Genomic DNA, 26750 nt, shown 5'->3' with positions numbered 1-26750 from the left:
AATCCTGTTACCAAGACCTAATTTCTAGCCATTAACCCTCCTTCTGGAATTTTGAATCTAATAAAAATATTATTTTATTAACAAACTTTTTCTTGTAGAAGGGTGCTATAATTCCAATTAATATAAGTACTGTAATTCCAATTTCTCCAGTTGGGTTATCGAATTATAATATGCCAACACTTACAAACCAAGTATCTGTAGCTATTCTCAACCTGCCGATATTGACAAAACCAGATTCGTTGCTTGTTAGATTAAATGCTGTAAAAGGAGAAGTGAAAATTCTAAAAAAGTCATTGGATTATCAGGTAAGTAAAATAATTGCATGTTCTGTTACTTTATTTATTAGTAGATTAAAATATTTAGTAGATTTAAAAAGTCTTTCGGGCTACATCACAGAACGTTTTAGAAATATCTATTCCATCCATTCCAATAAATTACAAATGAAGAAGTGTTAAGAAGCGTACAAAAGGATTGCGAGGTGATAAAGAACATCAAAACAAAAAAGCTAGAATATTTAGGCCACATTACCAGTACCAGATGTGCGAAATATGAGATATTAAGGCTCATAATGCAAAGTAAAATTACGGGTAATAGATCCATAGGAACACGAAGAATTTCCTAGCTGAGAAACCTAACTCGTTTAGTGCCCACTGTCCCATAGAGTCTTACCATCGATTTTTCGACGGGTTTTCATCTCCACTGTTTCGAGCAATCTTTTTGTCTGTTTGTTTGATGACTGTTTTGTAAATTCTGCCTTTCATTTCTTTTCCGATATTTTTATTTCTCCATATTGTGTCATTCAGGCAACCTGCGGCTCTGTTTGCTCTATTCACTTGATCTTCCACTTCTGTTTCGAGCCTTCCGTAGCTAGATAGTGTGATGCCTAGGTATTTAAACTCCATCACTTGTTCAGATGTGAAAAAGGTCAGTTATCTGACCTTCCAGCTCCAATTTAAATCTTATTGGATCTGCTGTTAAAACCATGCATTTTGTCTTTTTTGAGGAAATTAACATGTTAAATTTTCTGAGAGATCAGTATTGCATCGTCTGCATAGCAGATTATTTTAAGTTGTTTTTCTCCCATTTGGTATCCTTTTTTAGTTCTTACTTTTTATATTATTTCGTCCATGATCCGGTTGAACAATATAGGACTCAAGGAATCTCCCTGTCTTATCCCATTTCCGGCTTCACTTGGGTCAGTTAGTTCCTCTTCCACTTTTACTTTCATTGTGTTGTTCTGGTAGATGTTTTCGATCGTTTTAATTATTCTTAGAGGTACCTCTCTCGAGTATAACAAATGGATAACGTCCTTTAATGTGACCATGTCAAAAGATTTCTTAAGGTTCACGAAACATAAATATGCCGGTTTGTTGGGTCAGTTAGTTCATCTTCCACTTTTACTTTTATTGTGTTGTTCTGGTAGATGTTTTCGATCGTTTTAATTATTCCTAGAGGTACCTCTCTCGAGTATAACAAATGGATAACGTCCTTTAATGTGACCATGTCAAAAGCTTTCTTAAGGTCCACGAAACATAAATATGCCGGTTTGTTGTATTCCAACGATTTCTCTTGAACTTGCCTCATTAAAAATATAGCGTCAGTGCATGACCTTCCCGACCTAAAACCTTGTTGTTCTTCTGCTAATGTTATAATTTCATTCAATTTGTTTGTTATCACTTTGGGTGTTAATTTTAATGTTGTGATTAATAAGTTAATTCCTCTGTAATTCTCCGGGTCCGATTTGTCTCCTTTTTTGAAGAGAGGTATTAGGATGCTTGATCTCCATTCTTGTGGTATTCTCTTTTGTTCTATTATTTTTTGTATTAGTTTTAATAGTTGTTTAGTTAGATCTTGTCCTCCGCACTTTAGGAGTTCGTTCGATATTCTGTCTTCTGCTGGAGATTTTCTATTTTTTAATTTTCTTAATGCTTCCTTTAGCTCTCCCTCCTTGATGTTTATTTCTTCGTTTGTTGTAACTTCAGGTGTTGGTGGTTCATTATCGTCGCCTTTAGCAAATAGAGATCGGAATTAGTCTGCCCATGTTTCCTTCTGAATGTGTTTCGCTTTTATTAATTCGTTCATCTCCTTTCTTTGCCCTCTGATCATTCTCCATACTTCTTTTTGTGTTCCGTAGAAGTCGTGTCCAACTGTTTTGAGAAACTCTGCCATTGCTCCCTTTTTATTTGCCTTACTAAATTATTCGTTTCGTTTCTGATTCGTTTGTAGTGGTTGTATGCCTGTTGTGTTTGTTTCGTTCCGTATTGTAAAAAGGCTTTCTTATTTTCTTCACATCTTATTTTAACTTCCTCTCTAAACCACGGGTTTTCTTCTTTAATATGTGAGTATTCGTTACTTTTCTCTCTCCAAGTGATTCTGTTGCAGCGTTGATTATGTTATCTTTGAGTTTTTGCCAGCTTTCATCGATGTTATCGTTTTCTAATATTCCATTCTCAGCAATCTTCTCTGATATTATTTTCCTGTAGAAGTATTCCGTGGATTCCGTATGCAGTCCTTCGACTTTGATTTTTGTTTGTGTTGGGGCTGCCCTCTTAGGTGTGAAATATTTCATAATGATTCCTATTTTACATAATACTAAGCTATGGTCGCTACCTACATCTGCTGAGTTGAGACATCTTACGTCGATTATTTTTGATGGATGTATATCTCTGTTGGTTACAACATAATCTATCATAGATCTTTGTCCTTGTTATTGAATGTACATTTGTGTTGGTCTTTGTGGTCAAAAAATTTGTTGTTTATTCTAAGTTCGTTATTCGTGCAGAAGTTTATCATCAGTTCTCCATTTTCGTTTTTAACATTTTCATTGTGTTTTTGCTTAATTCCGGGTATTACTTGGCTACCTATTCGAGCGTTAAAATCTCCCAGTATTATCATCTTCCCTCTAACTTGATCTACTACTTGTTGTAATTCGTCACACAAGATTTCCCTTGTTGTTTGAGGCTTGTTATTTTCTGGGCCGTATACTCCGATGATGTTCAGGTCTTTCTTTTGCATTCTAATTTTTGCTGTGACAATTCTTTCCGATATTTATTGACACTCTTTGATGTGATTTTGGTATTTTTGATGTATTAGTAATGCTAAATGTATTACTAAATGTACCATTTAATTAGGTACGTGGTACCAGTCAAGTAGCGTTTGTTCAAGATGGGCATCGAACATGCCTAAGAGAGTGGTATAGTTGCAGCCCAGTAGATCTTTTCAGTCAGATAGCTGTGATGATAGCCAACCTCCGATAGGAGAAGGAACTACAAGAAAAAGAATTCCATCTTCAGTGCTGCTACCTAAAATAAGTATAACCCCTTTAAATAAAAAAAACGTGAAAAATTAAATTTTGATCAAGGTAAAAGCAAATCTGGTTTAATACGTACAAAGGTATTATGTTGAAAGCCACTAAGACTAAATACACAGCTAAAAACCATTTAAATGTTATTAAATTGATATTAGATTACATGATTGCTACTAACTTTATCTTCTTCTTTGAATACCGTGCCCAAATTTTAGGCGTGGGTAGCTTTCATAACAATTTATCTACCGATATTATTGTTCTCGATCTTGCGCGGCATGTAATAATTCATCTGCTGCTGATAAGCCAGTCGATTGACGAAGGTTTCGGAGCCATGAATGTTTCTTCATATCAATTCCTCTTTTTCCGTTGATCTTCGTTGAGTATTAACTGGAGTATCCAGTATCTGCTGCCTCTCGTTATATGCCCCAGATATTCAAGTTTTCTCTTTTTTATTATCTTCATCAAGTCGCCTTCACCTTGATCTAAGACTTCTATTTTTGAAATGCGTTGAACTCATGATATTGAGCATTCTACGATATGACCACGGTATGATCCGGTAATACTATATTATTTATCTATGGATATGACCACATCTCGAAGGCTTCTAATTTGTTCATCACAATAACCTTCATAATCCAGGTTTCACATACACATAGCAAGCAATACAGGACTCACAAAAGATTTTAGGAACTTGATTCTTGATCCTCAGTTATAAGTTTAGCTGAGAATTGCTCAGTATAGATCTAAGTTTCATAAATGCTCCTTTTACAATTCTTTTGCAATTCACCAAATCTTTTAGTAATATTTTTAATATTTTTCAATATTATTAATGTTGCTATTAGGATTGAAAACTTTACTTTTCAGTTGCCAGATGACGCTAGTCACCCACTCCATACACGTCAGTTGCAATGCGGGGATAAACTTTCATGGTTTGGTCACTTCGAGCAGAGAGCAGCAGGCCTACGCCTCTCCGATGATGACTCCAATAAGAGTCGAAAATCGTCGATCCAGAGTGCTGGACTGCGCTCCCTGTTCTAAGTGAAAAATAAGATTGTTTTGTCTTCGTATTGCAACTGAATAAAAATTATATACATTTTTATTTTATAAATGTTTGTTAGTTCTGAGACATTGTCGTCATCTAGAAATTTGAACCAGTCTGATGGTATTTGGTCAGGGCCTGAAAATTTCCCATTTTACCACTAATTTTATAAGATATTAAAATTTAAGCAGATTCACTTTATGGCAACGTAAACTCCCAAGTAAATAATTACTTGTCTGGGATCCAATTGGATGTCAGATAGCAAGTAATCAGATTGATATGTGTGTGTCGTAATGTGAATGTAGCCAAATCTATGCATAATTAAGTATGCTAAAAATATATCTAACAGTAGCAAACCTCAATAGGTTGGGGTAAAATGTATTCTACCCTGTAGCAAATTATTGGTAAAGTGGTAAAAAATATTGAGAACTTAAGGTTAAAGCATTAATATTGGAACTGAAAACCAAATAGAAGGAAGAAAAGAGGACGTCCTAGATTACAATGCAACGGACAAATAAAGCATCAGACAAATAAAGGCAGAAGAAGCATCGGAAGAAGACGAATTTCATGGCTGAAGAACCTGAGAGAATGGTTTGGATGCAGCTCAAAACAACTATTTAGAGCTACTGTCTCAAAAATTAAAGTAGCTATGATGATTGCCAACCTCCGTAGCGGAGATGGCACCTGAAGAAGAAGGACAAATAAAAACAGCAATGGAAAAGAGAGACCACATTGAAAAAGATATATTTATATGACTAGAATAAATAAAAGTATTAGTAAATTTCCAAAAAATGAAGGTTTGAATTAGTTCAAATGGGAAAAACTAATCCTAAGTAAGTAAAAATATAAATTGGAGTATAGTCGGTTCGCTAAACTCAGACGCAACTGGCTGGATATTTTATTCGATATTTTTTTTGTTTTTTGCCAATTTTGCAAAAATTGGCAAAATTACTAAATATTTAGTGATTATTAACTATTTAAAAATTATATTTTGCCAATTTTGCTAAAATTGGCAAAATTACCGAATAAAATATCTAGAAAGTTGCGTCTGAGTTTAGCGAACAGACTATAACTAGGACATACTCGTATACGTATGACTTGGATGTTTATTCACAACCAACCACACCGATTACAGTGATGTCAAAAATAAAAATTGTCATTATTTTGCCAACTTCTACGTAGAAAGCACTCCAGAAGAATGTATTAGCACTGACAGAATAAACTAATATAATATTTATAATTTAACTCAAAGTTTCTTATACCTACCTAGTTATAATTTTGGTTTTTCTCTTATAGGTGAATTCGTTATTATTGTCCAGTGTTTGTTCTATTATACCAAGTAGTTTATTAAATCATTTACTTAACATGGATACCTTTACGATGACTTTAAGTAATGTGCCAGGTATATCAAAAGTAACAATTTTGGAAGGAAACGAAATATCAGACGTGGTTTTTTTTACACCCCAACGAGGAACAGGTGGTAAGCTATTGATATCAAATATTATGCAGAATGTTGATATGAATATACAGTATGCGGCAAAATAAACAGTACTGAAATGAATATTGAAATGTGTATGATTCTTTATATAGTTAGTATAAAACAGATGTTAAAGATGCCCCCTGGCACGAAAAAAATCTATAATTCTAGTCCGCAATTTCGGAATGTCAGACGATGGATCGGTCTGCCTCCTATAGCAATCCCCATATATGTAAGCATTAGGTCAGTAGCGTACTGATAGATCCGCGGGCCTTTGTTCCAGTTGGGATGCGGGCCCCCGCCCTATAAAAACACACATTGTATATTAAAAGTTTTTTTCTACAACCGTGTTAAAAATGCAATTTTTAGCACTCCATACGAGCGTTAAAAATGCTACTTTAAGGCACTAGTGCTTTAATGTATATTAAGTATGGAGAACGGTAAGGGTTTTGTACCGATCGAAGACAATTGTTTGGAGGAGGAGCGGCGCGACGACTCCAATTATTGTCTGAGATTGGTTACCCTTAACGTTCGACATGCTTATAACGTTTTTTGCACGATTGATACCATTATAAATTATAAAATTAAACATTTTCGTCATATTGACTAGTTTCATTAATTTTATCAAGATAGATACTTTGGTTGTTAGGTAGTAACTAGGGTGCATAACAACAATGGAGAATTGAGTTTTTATTTAGTTGTCAATATAGTCCTGTCGCCAGGGGGGGTACAACGGCCTCGTTAATTCAGATGGACTTACCCAAGTTTTTTTTATGTATTTTGACCCGTAGAACCCGAATTTTTTGGGTAACAGTTGATCCGGATGTCGATAAGATTGTTATAGACCAAGAACTTGAGGAATCAAATAACAGCGATTTTTGGCAAAACAAAACAATATTTTGTATTTTTTGGGTCATTTTAAGCAAAAAATATTTCTACAAGTTTTTTAGTAGGATGCACAGTTTTCGAGATAAACGCGGTTGAACTTTCAAAAAATCGAAAAACTGCAATTTTTAAACCCGAATAACTTTTGATTAAAAAATAAAATAGCAATTCTGCTTAGCGCCTTTGAAAGTTCAAGTCAAATTATGTCGGTTTTGATTATTTGCATTGCTAAAAATTTATTGTGTTATTGTTAAACAAAGCTACAAACAACTAGTGCGTGAGTGATGTTTCTATGATTTCTCATTTAAAATCGAACGAGTAGGTAGAATAGGTACTAGTGCAATCAAGACTATTTCTACGTTACATGCGTTAAAACGCATGTAAAAGCACGGGAAACCCTACGTGTTTATAGCTTTGTTAAACAATAAAAAAATAAATTTTTACCAACGCAAATAATCAAAACCGATATAATTTGACTTAAACTTTCAAATGCGGTAAGCAGACTTGCTATTTTATTTTTTAATCAAAAGTTATTCGGGTTCAAAAATTGCAATTTTTCGATTTTTTTAAAGTTCAACCGCGTTTATCTCGAAAACTGTGCATCCTACGAAAAAACTTGTAGAAATATTTTTTACTTAAAATGGCCCAAAAAATACAAAATATTGTTTTGTTTTGCCAAAAATCGCTGTTATTTGATTCCTCAAGTTCTTGGTCTATAACAATCTTATCGACATCCGGATCAACTGTTACCCAAAAAATTCGTGTTCTACGGGTCAAAATACATAAAAAAACTTGAGTAAGTCCATCTGAATTAACGAGGCCGTTGTACCCCCCCTGGCGACAGGACTAATAATTTTAAGTACAATTTTGATTATTATAAATTAAAATATGAGCGAAAGTGAATTTGAAGAAATTGAACGGGCTTGGGAAGAAGGGTGTTCCGCAATTATTCCCGAAAATCCAAAATCCGTTATCAAAATACCTACCAAAGTTTTAAAAAATGGTGCGAAGGCAAGAATTTAAGAATCGAAGAAAAGACTCTATTGGCATATTTCGTTCAAAAACATATGCAGTTGAAAGCTCCTGGAAGCCTCTGGGCAGAATATTCAATGATTAAATCCACCGTTTTTCTTTATGATGGCATTGATATTTCCAAGTTTTCAACTTTGAACGCGTATTTGAAGAGAAAAAATGTTGGCTATATGCCTAAGAAAGCGAGCATTTTTACACGGGAGCAATTTGAAAAATTTCTGATGGAAGCACCGGATGATGAATTTCTAGTCCACAAGCTAGTTTAGGTAAAGCTAGTTTAGGTAAAAGAAATACTCTAATGAAGATTTTTTCATAATTTGTAGGTCGCAATGATATTGGGAATATCTGGTGCCTGTAGAAGAGAAGAATTATATAAAATTGCAATTTTTGAACTCGAATAACTTTTGATTGAAAAATAAAATAGCAATTCTGCTTACCGCATTTGAAAGTTCAAGTTAAATTCTATCTGTTTTGATTACTTTAATTGCTAAAAATTAATTTTTTTATTGTTAAATAAAGCTATAAACACATAGTGATTGATTGATGTTTTCAATGCATTTCTCATTTTAAATCTAACGAGTAGGCGCGCATACACACAATTTCTACGTAGATTAAGTACATTAAAACGCATGCATTGGGCACGGGAAACACTACGCGTTTATGGCTTTGTTTAACAAATAAAAACTTAATTTAAAGCAATGCAAATAATCAAAACCGATAGAATTTAAATTGAATTTTCAAATGCTGTAAGCATAATTGCTATTTTATTTTTAAATCAAAAGTTATTCGGGTTCAAAAATTGCACTTTTTCGATTTTTTTAAAGTTCAATCGCGTTTATCTGGAAAAGTATGCATCCTACGAAAAAACTTGTAAGACTATTTTTTGCTGAGAATCACCCAAAGAATACAAAGAAATGTTTTGTTTTGCGAAAAATCGCTGTTATACAATTCCTCAAGTTCTTGGTTTATAACAATCTTATCGACATCCGGATCGACTGTTACCCAAAAAATTCGTATTCTACGGCTCAAAATACATAAAATAAACTTGGGTAAGTCCATCTGAATTAAGGAGGCCGTTGTACCCCCCCTGGCGACAGGACTATAAAATCTGTCACGGTAAACAGTCAAAAATGATCAATCGTGCAAAAAATATTTTTAAGGCACTGCAGTTCGTATTGACCGTATAGACAATTTTGATGTAATGTCAAAAAAATATAAAAATGGAATGTCAGTCAAGTTCAAGTAAAAGTTTTTGTAGATATTGTTCTGTAATTACGTTTGTAGAAAAAATATTGTATGATATGCGTGTTAAAAAGTACATTTTTAAGGCACTCATGTGAATTGCAGAACTCGCTATCGCTCATTCTGCAAATTTTCACATGCGTGCCTTAAACGTGTACTTTTAACACTTATATCATAAATAACTATTAATAAACATTAAATATAAATCATCATATATTTATAAAAACTCAAGCTAATTTAAAACACTAAATTTATATTAATCCTATCGTTTTTCATACTGACTAATTGATCACTATACTCCAGCCGTTTTTATAAATAATGAAAATCAAAAATTTTCTACATCTAAATCTCCAATCATAATTATAAACCTTAATATTGAAAAACTAAAACAGCTTTTAAAAAATGAATATTAGAATGCAAATTACATCTCCAAAATATATTCTCAAATTGCATATATTTACATTGCATATATTTATAATAAATAAGTTAAATTATTACATACATCTCTAGGGAGATAAAATGCTTAAATAAAAAAATAGCAAAAATAAAACCTTGGATAACTGTGGGGTTTATATCTAATCAAACGACGAGATTTTCTTAAAACAAAAAATAATAAAGCAACTTTTGCCAACACTTAAATGGATAGGCGCAAATTTGGGCTCCAATGCATTTTAAAGGCATTCATTTTTTTTTTCGAATCCTGAGAAAACTAATAAGTATTTTTAAAAAATTTAAACGCAGAATGAAAGATTACGTTATTTCCGAGGGCCGAAAGCCCTGAAAACTTCTATAATGTTTATTTTAAAAAGTTACAGGGGTGAAAAGAGAAAATTTAGTGTGATTTTTAATTTCAAATATCTCATTCAAAAGAAAATTTTTATTTATTCTAAGGGACTTTCGGTCCTCGGTAATAATATAGTCTTTCATTCTGCGTTTAAATTTTTTATAAACATTTATTAGTTTTTTCAGGATTCTAAATAAATGGACACCATGTCTGTGGTGATATTTTCCAAATCGAACATTCGCTATCTTTGTCATATAACGCACTCAGTTAAACAGAATGTGGTGACAAAATAGTCACAAACAAGGTTACTATTGACACTGATACGGCTTTAGGACTATTTTGAGTTGTTTATTAAACAATATTGATAGTGTATTTGATACATAATTGATTTAAGACGTGAAATTAATAAAAAGTTATTTATTGTTTATTATTTATGGAAGATCTAATCAGAGAATACACCAGGATATATTCTGTGATCCAAGTATTTTGTTGTCAAAGATGTTCAAAATTTATCTAAGCGTTTCATAGTAACAATATATTATTAAAAAAATCACTTTTACTCTTTTTCCGATTATTAGTTTTTATAGTATAGTATATAAATTATTGTAACCACTGAATTACACCAGGAAAATTTATCCGTGATGAACTCTTTTTTCGATAAAAAGCCTCAGCGTAAATGGACATGGATAAGCCCAGATGGCAGTGTCAAAAATGAGATAGATTTTATCGTAACGAACAGAAAAGAAATAATTAAAGATATTGAAGTACTTAACAAATTTTCGATAGGAAGCGACCACAGATTAATCCGAGCAAGGACACAATTAAATGTCAACTTGGAAAGAACAAAGATGATCTTCAAAACACGAAAGAAGAAATGGATTCCCCCAGAAAACAACGATCTCTATGAAGATATACTAACCAGACGTATACAAGACTTAGAAAACGAAATAGAAGACATCGAACTAGCAAATAATCTCATAACGAAGGCACTTAAAGAAACCGAAAGCGAGTGCTGCCCGACGGTCGTGACCCATAAAGAAAAATTAAGCCAAAATACCAAAGAGTTAATAAGTAAAAGAAGACAACTGACGGAAAAATACGACTCGAACTACACAACACTGAAGAAATTAAATAAAGATATCCACCGGTCAATCCGAAAAGACATAAGAGAAAACAATACAAGAGAAATAACTCAAATAATTCAAGAAAACAAAAGTTTAAAAGTTTTGCGGCGAAATACGAATAACATTGGCAACAAAAATATGTACAGAATAAGAAATAAAGACAACAGCATTGCTACGGATAGAACCGAAATCCTTAAAGTTGTCGAATCGTTTTATCGCGAAATGTATGAGAGCACCAACGCAAGGCAAGATCAGCTCCTGTCCAAAATCACAAACCAGGGATTAGAATTAATGCCAGAAGTAACACCATACGAAGTTAAAAAGACACTTTCAGAAATGAAAAATAATAAATCCCCTGGCGATGACGGAGTAGTGATCGAGGCAATCAAACAAGGTGGAAATAAAATTATCCAGGTTTTGGCCAAACTTTTCACCGAATGCATTTACCAAGGAAAAACGCCTTCTCAATGGAACAATGCAGTCATTGTTTTATTGCACAAGAAAGGTGACATAACAGATCTAAAAAACTACCGTCCTATCAGTCTGCCATCACACATATATAAACTTTTCACAAAAATTATCAAAAAGAGACTGGAGGCTAAGTTAGACTTCTATCAGCCTAGAGAACAAGCTGGCTTCAGATCCGGATACAGCACTAACGACCACTTACTGGTAATAAAAAACTTGATCGAGAAGTCTGCCGAATACAACAAACCATTGGCACTGATATTCGTGGACTACGAGAAAGCGTTCGATACCATAAACCAGCAGAAAATGTTAAAAGCATTGACAGAATGCCGAATAGATTATCGCTATACTAACATGATAAAATATATCTACCACAACGCAACGGCTAGCGTAAGACTATCTGATCAACAAACAAATAAATTCTGTATACAGCGAGGAGTACGGCAAGGAGACACCATCTCACCAAAGATGTTCACAACCCTTTTGGAACACTGTTTTAAGAAGGCAGATCTGAACGAATATGGTATCAACATAAATGGAGAGAAGCTCAGTCATTTGAGATTCGCAGATGACATCGTCCTTATAGCCGATCGTATGGATGATGCAATAATAATGTTGAACAAGTTATATCACGCTTCCTTAGAGGTAGGACTAAAGATTAACATCAACAAGACGCAAATAATGACTAATCTGGTGCTAAATCGTAATATTGTTCTTGATGGAATGAATATTGAGCAGACTGCATCTTATAAGTACTTGGGACATGAAATTCGATTGGGAAGAGATAACCAGACGTGCGAACTCCCACGTCGCATAGGATTAGCCTCGGCAGCGTTTGGTAAACTGAGCTATGCATTTAAATCGGACTTGCCCATATGCCTGAAAAGGAAAATCTTTGACCAGTGTGTATTGCCTGTACTCACTTATGGAGCGGAAACATTAACACTCACAAAAAAGGTAGTGAACAAGATTCGCATAACTCAAAGGGCTATGGAGCGCCAGATGTTGGGTGTCTCCCTGAGGGACCGAATCCCAAAGGAAGAAATACGTCGTAGAACAAAAACAGCGGACGCCGTCGAAAGAATCGCGTCGCTTAAGTGGAATTGGGCAGGACACGTCGCCAAATTGTCAGACAACCGATGGACAAAACGTATTGTCGAGTGGAGGCCACGAGAAGAAGCACTACGGAGCAGAGGACGACCACCAACCAGATGGGCTGACGATCTGAAACGTATTGTCGGCAACTGGATGCAAGCCGCACAAAACAGAGAAAAATGGAAAGAGCTGAGGGAGACCTATATCCAGCAGTGGACGCGTACGGGTTGATGATGATGATGAACCACTGAATACTTAGTTAGTGAAAAAATTATGATATTAATTAACTGAATTAATATTTCAGCAGTAATACAAGGGATACAAGTAACGGTTATCCAAAAACATTCAAAGGCCATCTCTAAGTTAATCATGACAATGTCATTGTCAGCCAATGATTACGTCTCCATACCAGCGAGAATTTTACTACACGTAATTTGCTGTGTAAAGAAAGAAAAAGTAGGGATATTCCTAAAATATTTGCGCCTTCTTGCGCCTACGCTCTTAATGTTGATTACAAAAACTATAGAAATAAGCTTATTAGTTTGTTAAAAAAAAAAAAAAACAAAAACGACTTATATCTCAAAATAAAATCCATGAAGCTGGTGCACACACAAAAAAATGTGGAATGCTATAAATAATATCTCTGGTCAGAAGCAAACGTCTAAAACATTGAACATTATATCAATGATCAGAGTAGAGTTTAAATAAATATTGGTATTATAATTTTACTTTCAAGGTATTCAAATCCAAAGTGGTTACCGTATAACGTCGGTAGTGAGTTTATTGTCTTGGGATTATTTTTATAACAGTCAATTTTAAAATTTTTACAACTTGCTAGTTTACAACTAATCCATGAAACGTGCTGATATAAATATAAGTTTTTGAGTTAGAAGGTATTTACAGGCGGTAATTCTTTACATGGGGCTTTGGTTTTAGCAGGTAGCTAGTAAAACAAGTACAGATACAAAAGTTTTCAATGTGTCTATTAATAAATGTTGTTTTCAAATTTTTTGACAAATAGGTATTCTTCGTTTTTATTTACATATAAGTACCTGCACAAAAATAAAAATTGATTAAGAAGTTACATTTCCTATTGTGTACTTGTGTAGTGCAAAATGTCCCCATCAAATTAGAAAAAACAGCTAAGAGCGCGTTAGGGCGGGCCCCTGCGGGGCCTGGGTCCTGGTTTTGCGGAACCCGCGGAACCATGCTCAGTACGCCACTGCATCAGGTCGCGTTAGATCTGGTGAGTGGCGATCTCCCAAAATGATCAATGATCACGCAGTATTCGAAGAGACTCCCTGGCCGTGTGACAGGTTGCCCCGTCCTGCTGAAACCATTGTTGATTTTAAGCTTGGACCGTTTTCGCGATCTTTTCTGTATGACCGAAAATAGTACTCCACGATAAATTTCTTTTTGCAAAACTTAGAACCCTCCTGAAGCACCTAACATTAACACTCATTCACATACGTTATAGCGACGCTTCGGAAATCACTTAGTAGGGGAGACCGGGGCAGAACGGGATACTTAAGAAAGAAAAAATCATAGAAAGAAAACTAAACTGTGTATTAAAAAATAACATAGTCAGACAGGATCACTTGTTATTAAACTTCATATAACTTACTTTATTTATAATCCAAATTGCTTAGTTATTTGGTTATAACGAACTTAACTTATCAGTCCGAAATTCCCATTTTGCCCCGGTTACGGGGCAAAATGGGAAATGCTACGGGGCAAGTTGGGAATGTAATTTAGTCAGGCTGGCAGAGTTCACAAATATGAGCACCTTCGTTTTCTTCCTCAACATCTATGCAGGAATTATGAGCCCATCATGGCAGACACTACACACTACCCATCCTTCAGTTGACTGCAAATATAAGTATCCACAGCAGATGCAACCACAATCTTCATCATCTTTTGATGAGTCAGTGTCCATCTCGTTTTCTTTTTTAGTTTTCTTTGATTTTTTTATTAGTGCCAGTTTTCAAATAAAATCATTTCATTTTCATTTCAAATAAAATTAGTAATTTCTAACGTAAAAGATATAAAACGGTTCACAGCACGCAATATTAAAATTCAGTAACATATACATATATCATATTTGAATGAAAAACGTGATAAAACTTGCTTACTCACTTTATAGCACTTCTATAAATATCACCAAAATTTTTAACAAAACAAAAGAAAACGGTTTTTATGTCTGCAAAGAAGCATACTACGTGACTAGAAGTTTCTTTCTGATGACTGAAGTGAGTCAACCCACGTTCGTTCGAATGGCGCTATTACCAATATTATGACGATTATAAGTTATGCACCACGATGCATTTCTCGTTCTGCCCCGAGCCTCGTTTTGCCCTGGTCTCCCCTACTAATAAGTTTCGGCGCATGACACATACAAATTTGAGGCATACGAATTCCAGTACTGTTTATTTTGCTGCATATCGTATTTACATTATGCAGCTCCGGCATGCGTAGATTTGCTTCTGTTCCAGTTTGCGTGGAAGATTAGTTCTGAATTAAGTAGTGCGCTTTTTAATTTTTAGGTTTGGGATTTACAATTTTAACCTATGATGATCGATTTCAGTTAGGATTATCTATTGATAAATCTTTAATTTCTTCCAGAAGAGACTGTCAAGAAATCCTCCAAAATGTCTTCGAAAATATTCTGTCTTTACAAAAAGAGGTTTTTAGGTTATGATTTACATTACGAAAATGAAAATATATATTTTTATATTATATATCTATTCAATATATTTATAACATAACATAATATTAAATTGAATAATCCTTTACTTATTTCTTACCATTTACATATGTTTATTTATAATTTTTAAAGAAATTACGATATACCGATATTTATGAAGTATAAAGAACCCTGTTTAAGAAATGCGAAAAAACGACCGTAAGTTTTAAAAATACTTAATGTAGCAGATGAAGAATAATAATTCAGAGGAGGAAGAACTTGAAAAGATGCGACCTTTGTTATCAGGTGCAATAGGATAATAAAGATACGTGGGGTCTGGGTCCGCAGTAGCAAAATTACAAAAATAAAGCTTGTCACGCACGGGGAGCTATACTATAATATATTATTATAATATAGTGAAAGGGTAGCTCAGGCGGTAGTCCTTTTCTTTTTTCTTTTTTTTTTTGAGGTGGTAAATATTCTAAATACCGTACCTAGCCGTGTCCACTTAAGGATGGCTAAGCGTGTGTTGGATTCAGAGAGGAAGAGTTTACCCCCATGCATTTCCCCCTAAGAAGTCCTGCCTACGGGCACCCTCTGGCTAACTGCCTACCAACTAAAGTCCACCCCGTTCTCCCCCGGTGCACACGGTACAAATTCCTTGGCGGATGTAACTTCGAGTGCAGCGGGACAGTCTGTCATGCCTAATACGTCTCAGATAACTTTTCCAAAAGGATAAAAGAAAAAAGAAAAGGAAACAATGTATGCAACAGGCAAATAATTATCTATATGATGGCATGCTTAAAATATACACATATTTACACATACAGACATTCAAACATACATGGTACACACAAACACATATACACATATATACTTCGTCCGTCGTTTAGTCCCATCGATCCAGTACAAGTCTATCCACCTTGATCCTCTCTCGCTCTCTCAAGCGTCTCCTTTTTCTTCATAATTCCGGTTATCAGATCGACCACCAAATTAAAGTTATCTTTGCTTTGCAAAGATTTTTCCATAACGTTATCAATGGAGATTTCTCCTAACCTTGTTTCTAGAATCATCTCTCTCTTTCAAAGAGCCTTCAGACAAATATGCAGTGTTGAGCGTCGTCTCTGACGTTGCATTCTGAACATTGGTCATCTACTGTCTTCTTGATAACATACGTATACGATCTAAAGGAACCATGGCCGGTGAGGAACTGTGTAAAATAGTAATTTAATCTTATATACTTACATACTATTTCAGAGCAGCAGTGTGCAAAGTACAGATTGTCATGATGGTCGCCAACATCCGAAAGGGATAGGCACTACAAGAAGAAGAAGGTATACTTACCTGCAGACCAGGCCACCACATCTGGAATGAGCCTTTTGGTCCATTGAGCCTTTTCGATTTGTGCCTCCCATTCACCTTGCCATTCTTGGTACATCTGTCTTCTTACCTCAGACTTTATGTGGGGTAAGTGGCCGTAATCATTTGCATATAATAGCATTCTTTCTTTGGCTAGGAGGTGAATGGGGAGCGTACCTGATATGGCCTGAAGGGCAATTGTCGAGGTAGTCCGGTACGCACTTGTTAGTCTCAAGAGGGGTTTTCTTTGTGATTTTTCCAGCATGTTTTTATACTTTGTCATTCTCAAAACTTCGTACCATATGGGGGTACCATACAGAAGAGTAGAATGCACTACCTGAAGGTACATTCTTCTCTTATGACTGCTCGGTCCGCCGATGTTTGGCATGATCTTTGATAATGCAGTGGTCCTTTCTTCTGCTTTCTGGACTATTTTACTAAGATGTTTGGTATATCTAAGACCTGTATCCAGGTGTATGCCCAAGTATATAGTACAATTTGTCGGCTCTATTCTTGTACTACCTACCATGAAAGTTAGATTGGGTCATTTTCTTGGGCCTTTTAAAATGACAATTTCTGTTTTATGTGTAGCCAATTCGAGATCTTGTTCCCTCATCCAGTCATATACTTTCCTACAACTTTTATTCACTATGTCTTCTAAGTCCCAGTTCGTTTCAGTCTGAATCAGTAGCGCTAGATCATCTGCATACGCAATGACTTTACTTCCATAGGTAATTTCCAGAACCCCGTTATACAGAACATTCCATAATGTTGGTCCCAGTACGGATCCTTGCGGTACTCCTGCTGTGGTTTGCAGGTCTTTAGGCTTCGCCACCTGGACATACCTTTCATTAAGGTAGTTCTTAATTATATTTACTAAATATTCTGACACTCTTGACTTTTCCAGAGCTTTGACGATGTGACCCCAATTGGCAGAATTAAATGCATTTTTCACATTGAACATCACGAGAACGGCCCATCTTTTCCTCGTCTCTTTGACCGTGTCAGTTATTGCCTTTACCGCATCTATTGTGGATCTGGATCTTCTAAATCCGTAGTGTCTATCCGAGATACTTCTGTTTCTTTGCAGATCCTCTTCCAGACGATTCTTTATTAGATATTCATAGAATTTTCCCAAGCAATCCAACAGGCATATTGGCTTGTATGAGTTGGCTATATCGGGGTCTTTCCCAGGTTTCAAAATAAGCGATAATCTGGCCTGTTTAATCTGGTCGGTGAACTCTTGCCTATGGAGAAGATTGTTGAAAATCCTCCTGATTATTTCAGGATATTTTTCTATGATGATCTTAATCGCTTCTGGAGGTACACCATCTGGACCAGCTGCTTTACCTACTTTTATATTATTTGCTGCTACTGCTATTTCCTCCGCCGAGAAGTCGTCGGGTTGAACAGTAACGTTGACTTGGGCGAATGTTTGACGGGGCTTTGTGGGAAATAGTATGTTCGCTATTTCATTCCTTTTTTGTGAACAGAGGCTGTACGGGGTTTCTGACCTCAAAGTTTTTATTGTGATTCTGTATGCTTCTCCCCATACATCATTTTCTAGCGCAGTGCATAGCTTTTGCCAACAATTACGCTTAGCCCTTTTGATTTCTCTGCCCAGTTCTTTCTTAGAACGCTTGTAATCGTCGATATTTTGCTGGGTCCTATACCTCTGTGCTGTTCGTCTACACCTAAAACATTCGGCTCTTTTAGACTGAATCTCGTAGTTTCACCAGTATGGGACTGTGTACGTAATATTCTCACGCGTTCTACTAAGAGTATGTGCGTTGTCAATGGTCCGTCGGAGACTTTGAAAGTCAGTAGTATCATCCTCTTGTAGATTGCTTATTTCGGTCTTAAAGCGTTCTATGTTGAAGGTAATTCTTTTCCTTCCTATCTTCATGACCTTAGTTCCAGTTTCGAAGACGATGTATCTATGATGCGTGTAGAGGTTGTCCTCCAACACATCCCAACCCATCAACTTCCTGGCATAATTTCTACTTGCAAGGGTAACATCAATATGACTTCGTGTTTCGCCTCTAACAAATGTCGGTTTGCCATTATTGAGCACTACTAGGTCTTCTGAAAGTATCCAATCCTTCCACATCTCCCTCTGTTGTCGTTTTTAGGAGACCCCCATATGATCGATTTGGCGTTTATATCGCCAGCCACAATAAAGTCTCTGTATTGTTGAGACGTTTGTATGATGCTTTCGACATGTTGTTGGTAGCGCTCCCTAGTTATGTTAGGGGAGATATAACAGGCGATGATAGCCAAGTTATCTATTTTGATCATTACATGACCCTCCTTTTTTATGATTTTGCTGATGCACACGTTTTTGTTTACGGGGTATATGGCCACATCAACTTTCAGGTCGGCAATCCAGCCTTGGTTCTTAGTCATGGTTTTATTTGGCTCGGGGACAACCAGTAAACCAGCTCCAATTTCGAGGGCTTTAGTATAAATCATATGGTGTGCCATTTTGGCCCTCCCGATGTTCACCTGGAGTATTTTAAGTCTTAGGCAGGCGGCAGTCCTGCAGGACTGCAGGTAGTCATGTAGGACTGCAGGTAGTCCCCGGTTCATATCCCAGCCCCGCGCCGGCGAGAACAGCTAGACAGTTTTAGAAATGTCTGTTGGCCCCAGGTCGACTAAGCCTGAATAAAATGAGTATCAGAGGTAATAATAGGCGTTGAAGCGTAGCACTGGCCATGTTGATTTTTTTGTATACCGTAGCCCCAGACATATAGCAGACTACCCTGCTATAATCCCAAAGCCGTGTAAGCGGTATAAAACGGGAGACCATTATATTAGTAGAGTGAACTATAATTTATATTATAGTAAGTACACTCACAGACGATACCAGATATAATTAAGAATATGTAGTAAATACATAATACATCGTAAACAGAAATCAGTAAACAACTATTTAAAAAAATCGCTAGTTCTGCGTTTTTCGTGTTCGTCTAGAAATTAGCTGGAACGAAATACGTCATCAATCATAACCAAACCGCACTTCGGTTTGGTAGACTGAAAAGTGAGGATCGGTGCTTCCATTCCATGGATAGAATGGACGTATGGACCCTCACGGAAACAATGTACAAGAGGATTACGGCGTTTGAAATGTGTGCTTACCGCAGAATGTTGAGGACATCGTGTATGAACAGAGTAACAAATCAAGCGGTCCTGCAGCGGCTAAACAAAGAAAGAAAATAATAAATGATGGTTTTGCTTGTTTTCGATTCAGAGGGTTGCACACCCGCTAGACAGGCTGTTTCTACCATTTCAGGCGTCCTCAGTAGCTTTTGTTAGCGTGCACACCTCTGAATCGAAAAATAGCTCCACCATCATTTTAAAGGGAATCTGAAAAATAATTCAAATTTCCCATTAGACGCGATACAGCGACATCTCAATTAATAAGACAGTAGACGACGAATACAGAAAACTAAGAAAAATAAGAAATTAATTGAAAAGTCGCAGATTAAGGATGTACCAGTAACAACTTTCAACGCGAAAAGTCTCAGGTTTAAATCACTATTTACCATTTTAATTTTTATTAAATTGGTGGATTCTGCATCTAAGACTCTTCAATTTGTTATGAGATGTCGCTGTATCGCGTCTAATGGGAAATTTGAATTATTTTTCAGATTCCCTTTAAAATGATGGTGGAGCTATTTTTCGATTCAGAGGTGTGCACGCTAACAAAAGCTACTAAGGACGCCTGAAATGGTAGAAACAGCCTGTCTAGCGGGTGTGCAACCCTCTGAATCGAAAACAAGCAAAACCATCATTTATTATTTTATTTCCTTTACTCGGTTTGAGTACTGAAAGTTCCTCTGCTGTCCTTTTCCTAGACGAATGAAGGCGGAATGTGATCGTTTCCCTTTCGTTTTCTGTATTCGTCGTCTGCTGTATTATTAATTGAAAAAGTCGCAGATTAAGGATGTAAGAACTTTCAACGCGAAAAGTCTCAGATTTAAATCACTATTTACCATTTTAAATTTTATTAAATTGGTGGATTCTGCATCTGAGACTCTTCAATTTGTTAAAAGAAAGAAAAGTACAGAATATCATAAAACCAAAAAAACTGGAGTTCTTTGCCGAAGTGATGAGAAATCCGGAGTATGAAATGCTACATGTAGCATTTATATGAATGTGAAGTTTATAAGGTAGGTTCTTCTTCTTTAAGTACCGTGCCCAAATTTTTAGACGTGGGTAGCTTCCATAACAATTTGCGGATATCGTTCTCGATCTTGTGCGGCATGTAACAATTGATCTGCTGATAAGCCAGTCCATTGACGAAGGTTTCGGAGCCATGAATATTTCTTTCGACCAATTCCTCTTTTTCCGTCGATCTTTCCATTGAGTATTAACTGCAGCATCGTGTATCTGCTACCCCTCATTATATGCCCCAGATATTCAAGTTTTCTCTTTTTTATCATCTTCATTAAGTCACCTTCGCCTTGATCTACTCCAGGGCTTCCCAAACTTTTTCGTACTGTGACGCCCTTGTGATTTTGCTATTTTTTGCGACGCCCCTCAACCCAACCCCCAAAATAGCACTTACCAATTTTAGTACTAGCCTAGTAACAGGTTATAGTTATAACAAAAACACTATTTGAACATTTCCAATTTTTATTAGAAATTAAGAACGAAATCAAAACATTGGCACAAAAATAAAAGGGGATATTAATTTATTTAGGTAACTGGCTATTTAAGGTGAGGGGTGTGCTTGCTTTTTGAGCACAGCTTATGAAACCGGGGCTCCACTTTGGAAATTGCCACACTCATTTCTTTTTCTAAGTTTATGTTTTACCTTTAATTGTTACTGAAACTGCAGATAAGCCCTTTCGCACGAGTACGGTGTCGCAAATTGTAATAAAACCTTTAATGCAGCAGTGCTGATGGTATAATATTCATGAGAAACTGAGCTCCAAAATTCAAACAGTTTGTCCTTGTCGTGTCGAAACTTTACGATGGAATCACAGGACAATTCTGTGAGTTGTTCTTCTTCCTCTTTTGAAAGTGTCGATGGTGTGGATAACTGGAAAGGGTTTCTGTCTGACCTAGATCATATTGTTCCAGATCTTCGGAAAAATATTTCTCAAAGTGTTCGCTTAATGATAACATGTGTTGTGTAAACACATTACAACGATTACTTACAAACATAAATATTGCTTGCAACAATTATGGCATAAACATTAATATCAAAAAAAACCAAGTATATGGTCTTCAGTAAAATCATGACACAACCAGCACATATTAGTATAAACGGCATTCAAATTAAAAAAGTATCAAGTTATAAATACTTGGGAACTTTAATAAACGAAACTGGAGACTAAAGCAATGACATAAAAAGACGTATCGAAATTGCCAGGGCCACCTTCATAAATATGAGAAAATTCTTCTTCCACAGAGATATAAGTATCCCTCTACGATTAAGAATGCTAAGAGGCTACGTATTTAACACGCTATTATACGGTGTAGAGGCCTGGACTCTCAAACAGAACAACATAAAAAAATATTGAAAGTTTGGAGATGTGGTGCTACCGTCGAATGCTAAAGATAAGTTGGGTTGAAAGAATCACAAATCTTGAAGTAATACGAAGGATAGGAAGAGACCCAGAAATTTTGTTAACGATAAAACGAAGAAAACTCGAGTATTTGGGTCACCTGATGAGAGGTCATAAATACGCATTACTTCAAAATATAATGCAAGGAAAAATAGAAGGAAAACGGAATCCAGGCCGTAGAAGAATGTCGTGGATGCGGAATTTGAGAGAGTGGTTTGGCTGCAACACTAATGAACTTTTTAGGTCAGCTGTAAACAAAGTCAGGGTAGCCTTGATGATTTCCAATCTCCGATAGGAGTGGCACAAGAAGAAGAAGAAGTGTAAACATATTTTTTAAAGAGGGATCGAGGATTTCTATCGATTTTTCTTAATAACTTGTAAAGCAGCAAAACAGTCAATTTCTTGATCTTCTAATTTTCTCTTCCATAAGAGCAACTTCTAAAATCCAGTAGTTTTATCTGCCAATTGCAGGATAGAGTATTGATTCCCTTCAAAGACTTATTAAGATCAGTTAATTTGTTAAATATGTCACAGAGGTATGCTAATTTTATTATAAACTCTGAATTAATAAAATTTTGGGCATCATTACGTGATTCTGTATGTAGATACTTGTAAAATTCATTTCTTAATTCATATACACGTGCGAGTACGTTGCCTTTGGACAGCCAACGAGAGTTACAATAATAAATTAAAGAGGTGTGCTCGGCCTCCATTTCTTCACAAAGTTTATCGAAAAGACTTGATTTCACGAGTCACGTCTTAATGTAGTTCACTACTTTAATAATACTATTCATCACAACACTTAGTTCAGGTGTAATTTTCTTTGCTGCTAAGGTCTCTCTATGTATGACAAAATTTGCACTTGGAGCATTTGTTTTGATGAGAGCTCGTAGTCCTCCATACTGTCCAGACATAAATATATTTTCTATATTAAAAGTCCGCGCTGACGAGCGACGCCCCTGGGACAACGCCGCGACGCCCCAAGGCGTCGCGATGCACAGTTTGGGAAGCCCCGATCTACTCTGTTTAAGAATTCTCTGTTTGAAATGCGTTGAACCCAAGATATTCTGAGCATTCTACGATACGACCACATCTCAAAGGCTTCTAATTTGTTCATCATGTTAACCTTCATGATCCAGGTTTCACATCCATATAGTAATACAGGATACACATAACATTTTAGGAACTTGATTCTTAGTTGTAAGTTCAGCTGAGAGTTGCTCAGAATAGATCTAAGTTTCATAAATGCTCCTCTTGCAATTTCTATACGAGTTTTAATTTCTTCATTCCGATTTAGTGTCTCGTTTATCCAACATTCTAGGTATTTAAAATATAGTATTTTTACTACAAAAACGTTATTACGTAGGTCAAAATTTTTGACGTAAGAGAACTGTCAAAACATTAGAATGTGACTATTTTTATTTGTTTTTGTTTACTGTACAAATAATATCTCTAGTTCTTTATTCTAATTAATGATGTCAATCGGATTTCATCAATTGCGGAAATATATTATTCATATCCCAAAATATTTGTTAATGTTAACGAAAATACATAATGATATTCCATAACATCAACTCTAGAATTGAATTTCTCTAGCACAGCTAAAATACGACACCAACACGGAACTGCCCGATCTTGTATAAGCGTCCACATGGTATTTTAATAAGAAAAACGTAATCGCGATTGCATTGAGAATTTTATAATTATATTAATTAAATAACCAAAAACATTTATTGTTATCAATAATATAAATTTTCTAAACCAATTATTTAAGTTCAATATCCAACATAGCAATAATGAAAAGTCACATTCTAATGTTTTGACAGTTCTCTTACGTCAAAAATTTTGACCTACGTAATAACGTTTTTGTAGTAAAAATACTATAGTTAACTTTTGTTATTGATTCATCACTGACAATTAGTTGCATACGGCGACGTCTTGTTTACTAACCACAAGTAACTTTGTCTTTGTTGAATTTATGTTAAGTCCGTTATTGGAGCATTCTCTAGTGACTCGATCTATAAGGAATTGAAGATCTTCGATATTTTCAGCCATGATCGCGGTGTCGTCTGCATATCTGATGTTGTTAATAGTTTCTCCCCCGATTCGAACTCCACATTGTCCTTCTAAGGCTTCATTAAAAATTATTCCTGAGAATACGTTAAACAAAGTTGGGGATAACACACAACCCTGTCTGACACCTCTTTCAATGCAAATTTTGTCTGTTTCTTTGCCGTCTACCAGAATAGAAGCTTCTTCATTCCAATATAGATCTTGTAAAAGTCTCAGATCTTTATCATATATTCCAATCATTTCTAGATATTCAAACAACCTATCATGTTGAACTCTATCAAACGCCTTCTCAAAATCCATAAAGCAGACGTAAATTGGTTTCTGTACTTCCCATGATCGTTGAAGTAATGTTAACATTGAGAACAAAGCTTCCCTTGTTCCCAATCCTTCTCTGAAACCGAATTGTTTGTTACCCATTGTCTCTTCACATTTCTGCTTGATTCTATTAAGAATTATCTTAAGAAGTAGCTTGAGCGAGTGGCTCATGAGACTAATTAGTCTAAAGTCTTTACGTCATGATGTATTAGGTTTTTTTGGGAGTGGAATAAATGTAGACTCTAACCATATCTGTGGCATCATTCCAGTCTCGTATATATGGTTATAAATGTTTGTTAGTTGTGAGACATTGTCGTCATCCAGAAGTTTGAGCCAGTCTGATGGTATTTGGTCAGGGCCTGGAGATTTCCCATTTTTGCTCTGTTTGATGGCTTTCTCTATTTCCGCTTTTAAAATACTAGGACCAGTATTCGTATACTTTGTGGTGTTAAGTGGTGGCCTCGTATCCAGGAAGAGCTCTTTTCCTCTTTTGCTCGCTTAACCTCGTATCTTATTTGTCGATATATCTCTCTATACCGAATCTCGTCTTTGTTTTTCCAATTTCTTCTTTGTTGAATAAGGTCTAGTATTTTATCGGTCATCCTTTTTCTTTATTGGGTCTTTTTCTGGTTTCAAAACTTCGTTTGCTATGGTGACCATGGCGGAATTCATGATATCTAGATTTTGACCGATATTTTCTTGTTCAGATCTTTCTAACTGTTTTTTAGTCTCATGATTTATCTAATTTCCGAACTCATCTGCTATTACCGCATTTCTTAGGAGTCGAGTATTAGGTTTCTTCTGCGTTGTGGGGGCTTTTATTCTTTTTAGTTTTAGTTTGAATCCAGCACAGAGCAGATTATGGTTAGTTGCTGCGTCTGCACTTGAGTATGTTTTTGCAGATGTAATATTGTTTCTAAACCTTCTATTTATGATAATGTAGTCAATTTGATTTCTGACTATCTTTCCTTCTTGATCAGCTGGAGATTTCCAGGTATATAGTCGTCTTTTAGGTTGCTGAAACAAAGTATTTGCTATAATGCATTTCTCTTCTTGGCAGAACTGTATTAGTCTTTGCCCTCTTTCGTTCCTTTCTCCAAGTCCATACTTTCCGGTTATATCTTGTGTGATGTCGGCACCAACTTTTGAGTTGAAGTCTCCCATAATGATTGTAGCTTCATGTTTTTTTGTGCTCCGGAGAATTTGCTTAATTTGGCTGTAGAATTGCTCAATTTCTTCATCTGGTTTGTCAGCTGTTGGTGCATAGACTTGTATTATATTAATATTCAGTAGTTTATTTTGCAGCTGAATCATCATGATACGATCATTGAAGGGGACGAAATTTCGGATACAATTACGAATTTCTTCTTTGACAATGATTGCGACTCCGTTACGTCTGGGTCCTTCTGCCTTTCCCTAGTGGTATACAATGTATCAATTACTCTCAAATATGTTCGACCCTAGCCATTTCGTCTCGCATGTACCTAGGATAGGAATGTCTAGTCTGGCCATTTCTAGCTGAATATTTTGTAATTTCGCACCTTCAAACATAGTTGTTACGTTCCACGTAGCTATCTTGTGGATTTCCACGACACGGGGTTTTCGTGTGTTGACGACCTGAGAGGCCCCGTGGTCTGGTTGAGATCTTCCTCCCCTGCCGGATCTTGGATTCCGAAGTCCATGATCATTAAATGTATGTATAGTTTCCTTATCTGTCATGGGAAGCTGTACTATAGAGATATCCACAAGGATCTTTAATGTAGTGGTTTCTCCTGGCCTTCTACATCCTGATGCCGTTGACCATTTCCTGGTTCCTCCGCCTTGAGACCAATTTCTCGGTCTCAGGACAACAGAGTGCCCTACCAATCACCAACTCATCCGCCCGAAGCCGTTGGCCAATAAGTGGGGGATTGCTTATACCGGCAATCATTCGGTGAAATAGGTAGGTTAAGTATATGCAAAAAGTGTATATTTCAAAAATCTGACGATTTGAGCGGGGCGTAAGGAAAATTTGCGAGTCAAAAATTTCACAAAAAAAGCGAATATTTTGCGAAATGAACGTCAACGTCAGATCGAAAAACTAAAAATTACGTATTCAATATTTTTCAAAAATCTATCGAATGGTACTAAACATAACACCCCACGGAAAGGGGTGGGGGGTAAATTTAAAATTTTAAATACGAACACCGCTATATTTCGCAAAATGAACATCAGATTGAGGAACTGCAAAATACACTTTCAAAATGTTTTTGAAAAATCTATCGAATGGTACCAAACACGACCCCCCACGG

At 35.9% G+C, this 26750-nt stretch overlaps 1 protein-coding gene across 1 annotated transcript in view; it reads left to right on the top strand.

The window, feature by feature from the left end:
* LOC114332222 (uncharacterized) overlaps positions 1–15215 on the top strand; it is a 33177-nt gene extending 17962 nt beyond the window's left edge. Inside the window, exons 3-5 of the mRNA XM_050653149.1 lie at positions 99–305; positions 5643–5826; positions 14997–15215. Of these exons, the coding sequence (XP_050509106.1) occupies positions 99–305; positions 5643–5826; positions 14997–15151 (546 nt within the window). The 3' untranslated portion in view covers positions 15152–15215. The remainder of the gene's footprint in view (positions 1–98; positions 306–5642; positions 5827–14996) is intronic.
* The last annotated feature ends 11535 nt before the right edge of the window (positions 15216–26750 follow it).

The sequence above is a fragment of the Diabrotica virgifera genome, chromosome 6, assembly GCF_917563875.1.
Source record: "Diabrotica virgifera virgifera chromosome 6, PGI_DIABVI_V3a".
Classification (NCBI taxonomy): domain Eukaryota; kingdom Metazoa; phylum Arthropoda; class Insecta; order Coleoptera; family Chrysomelidae; genus Diabrotica; species Diabrotica virgifera.
This window is presented reverse-complemented; position numbering and strand designations above follow the sequence as displayed.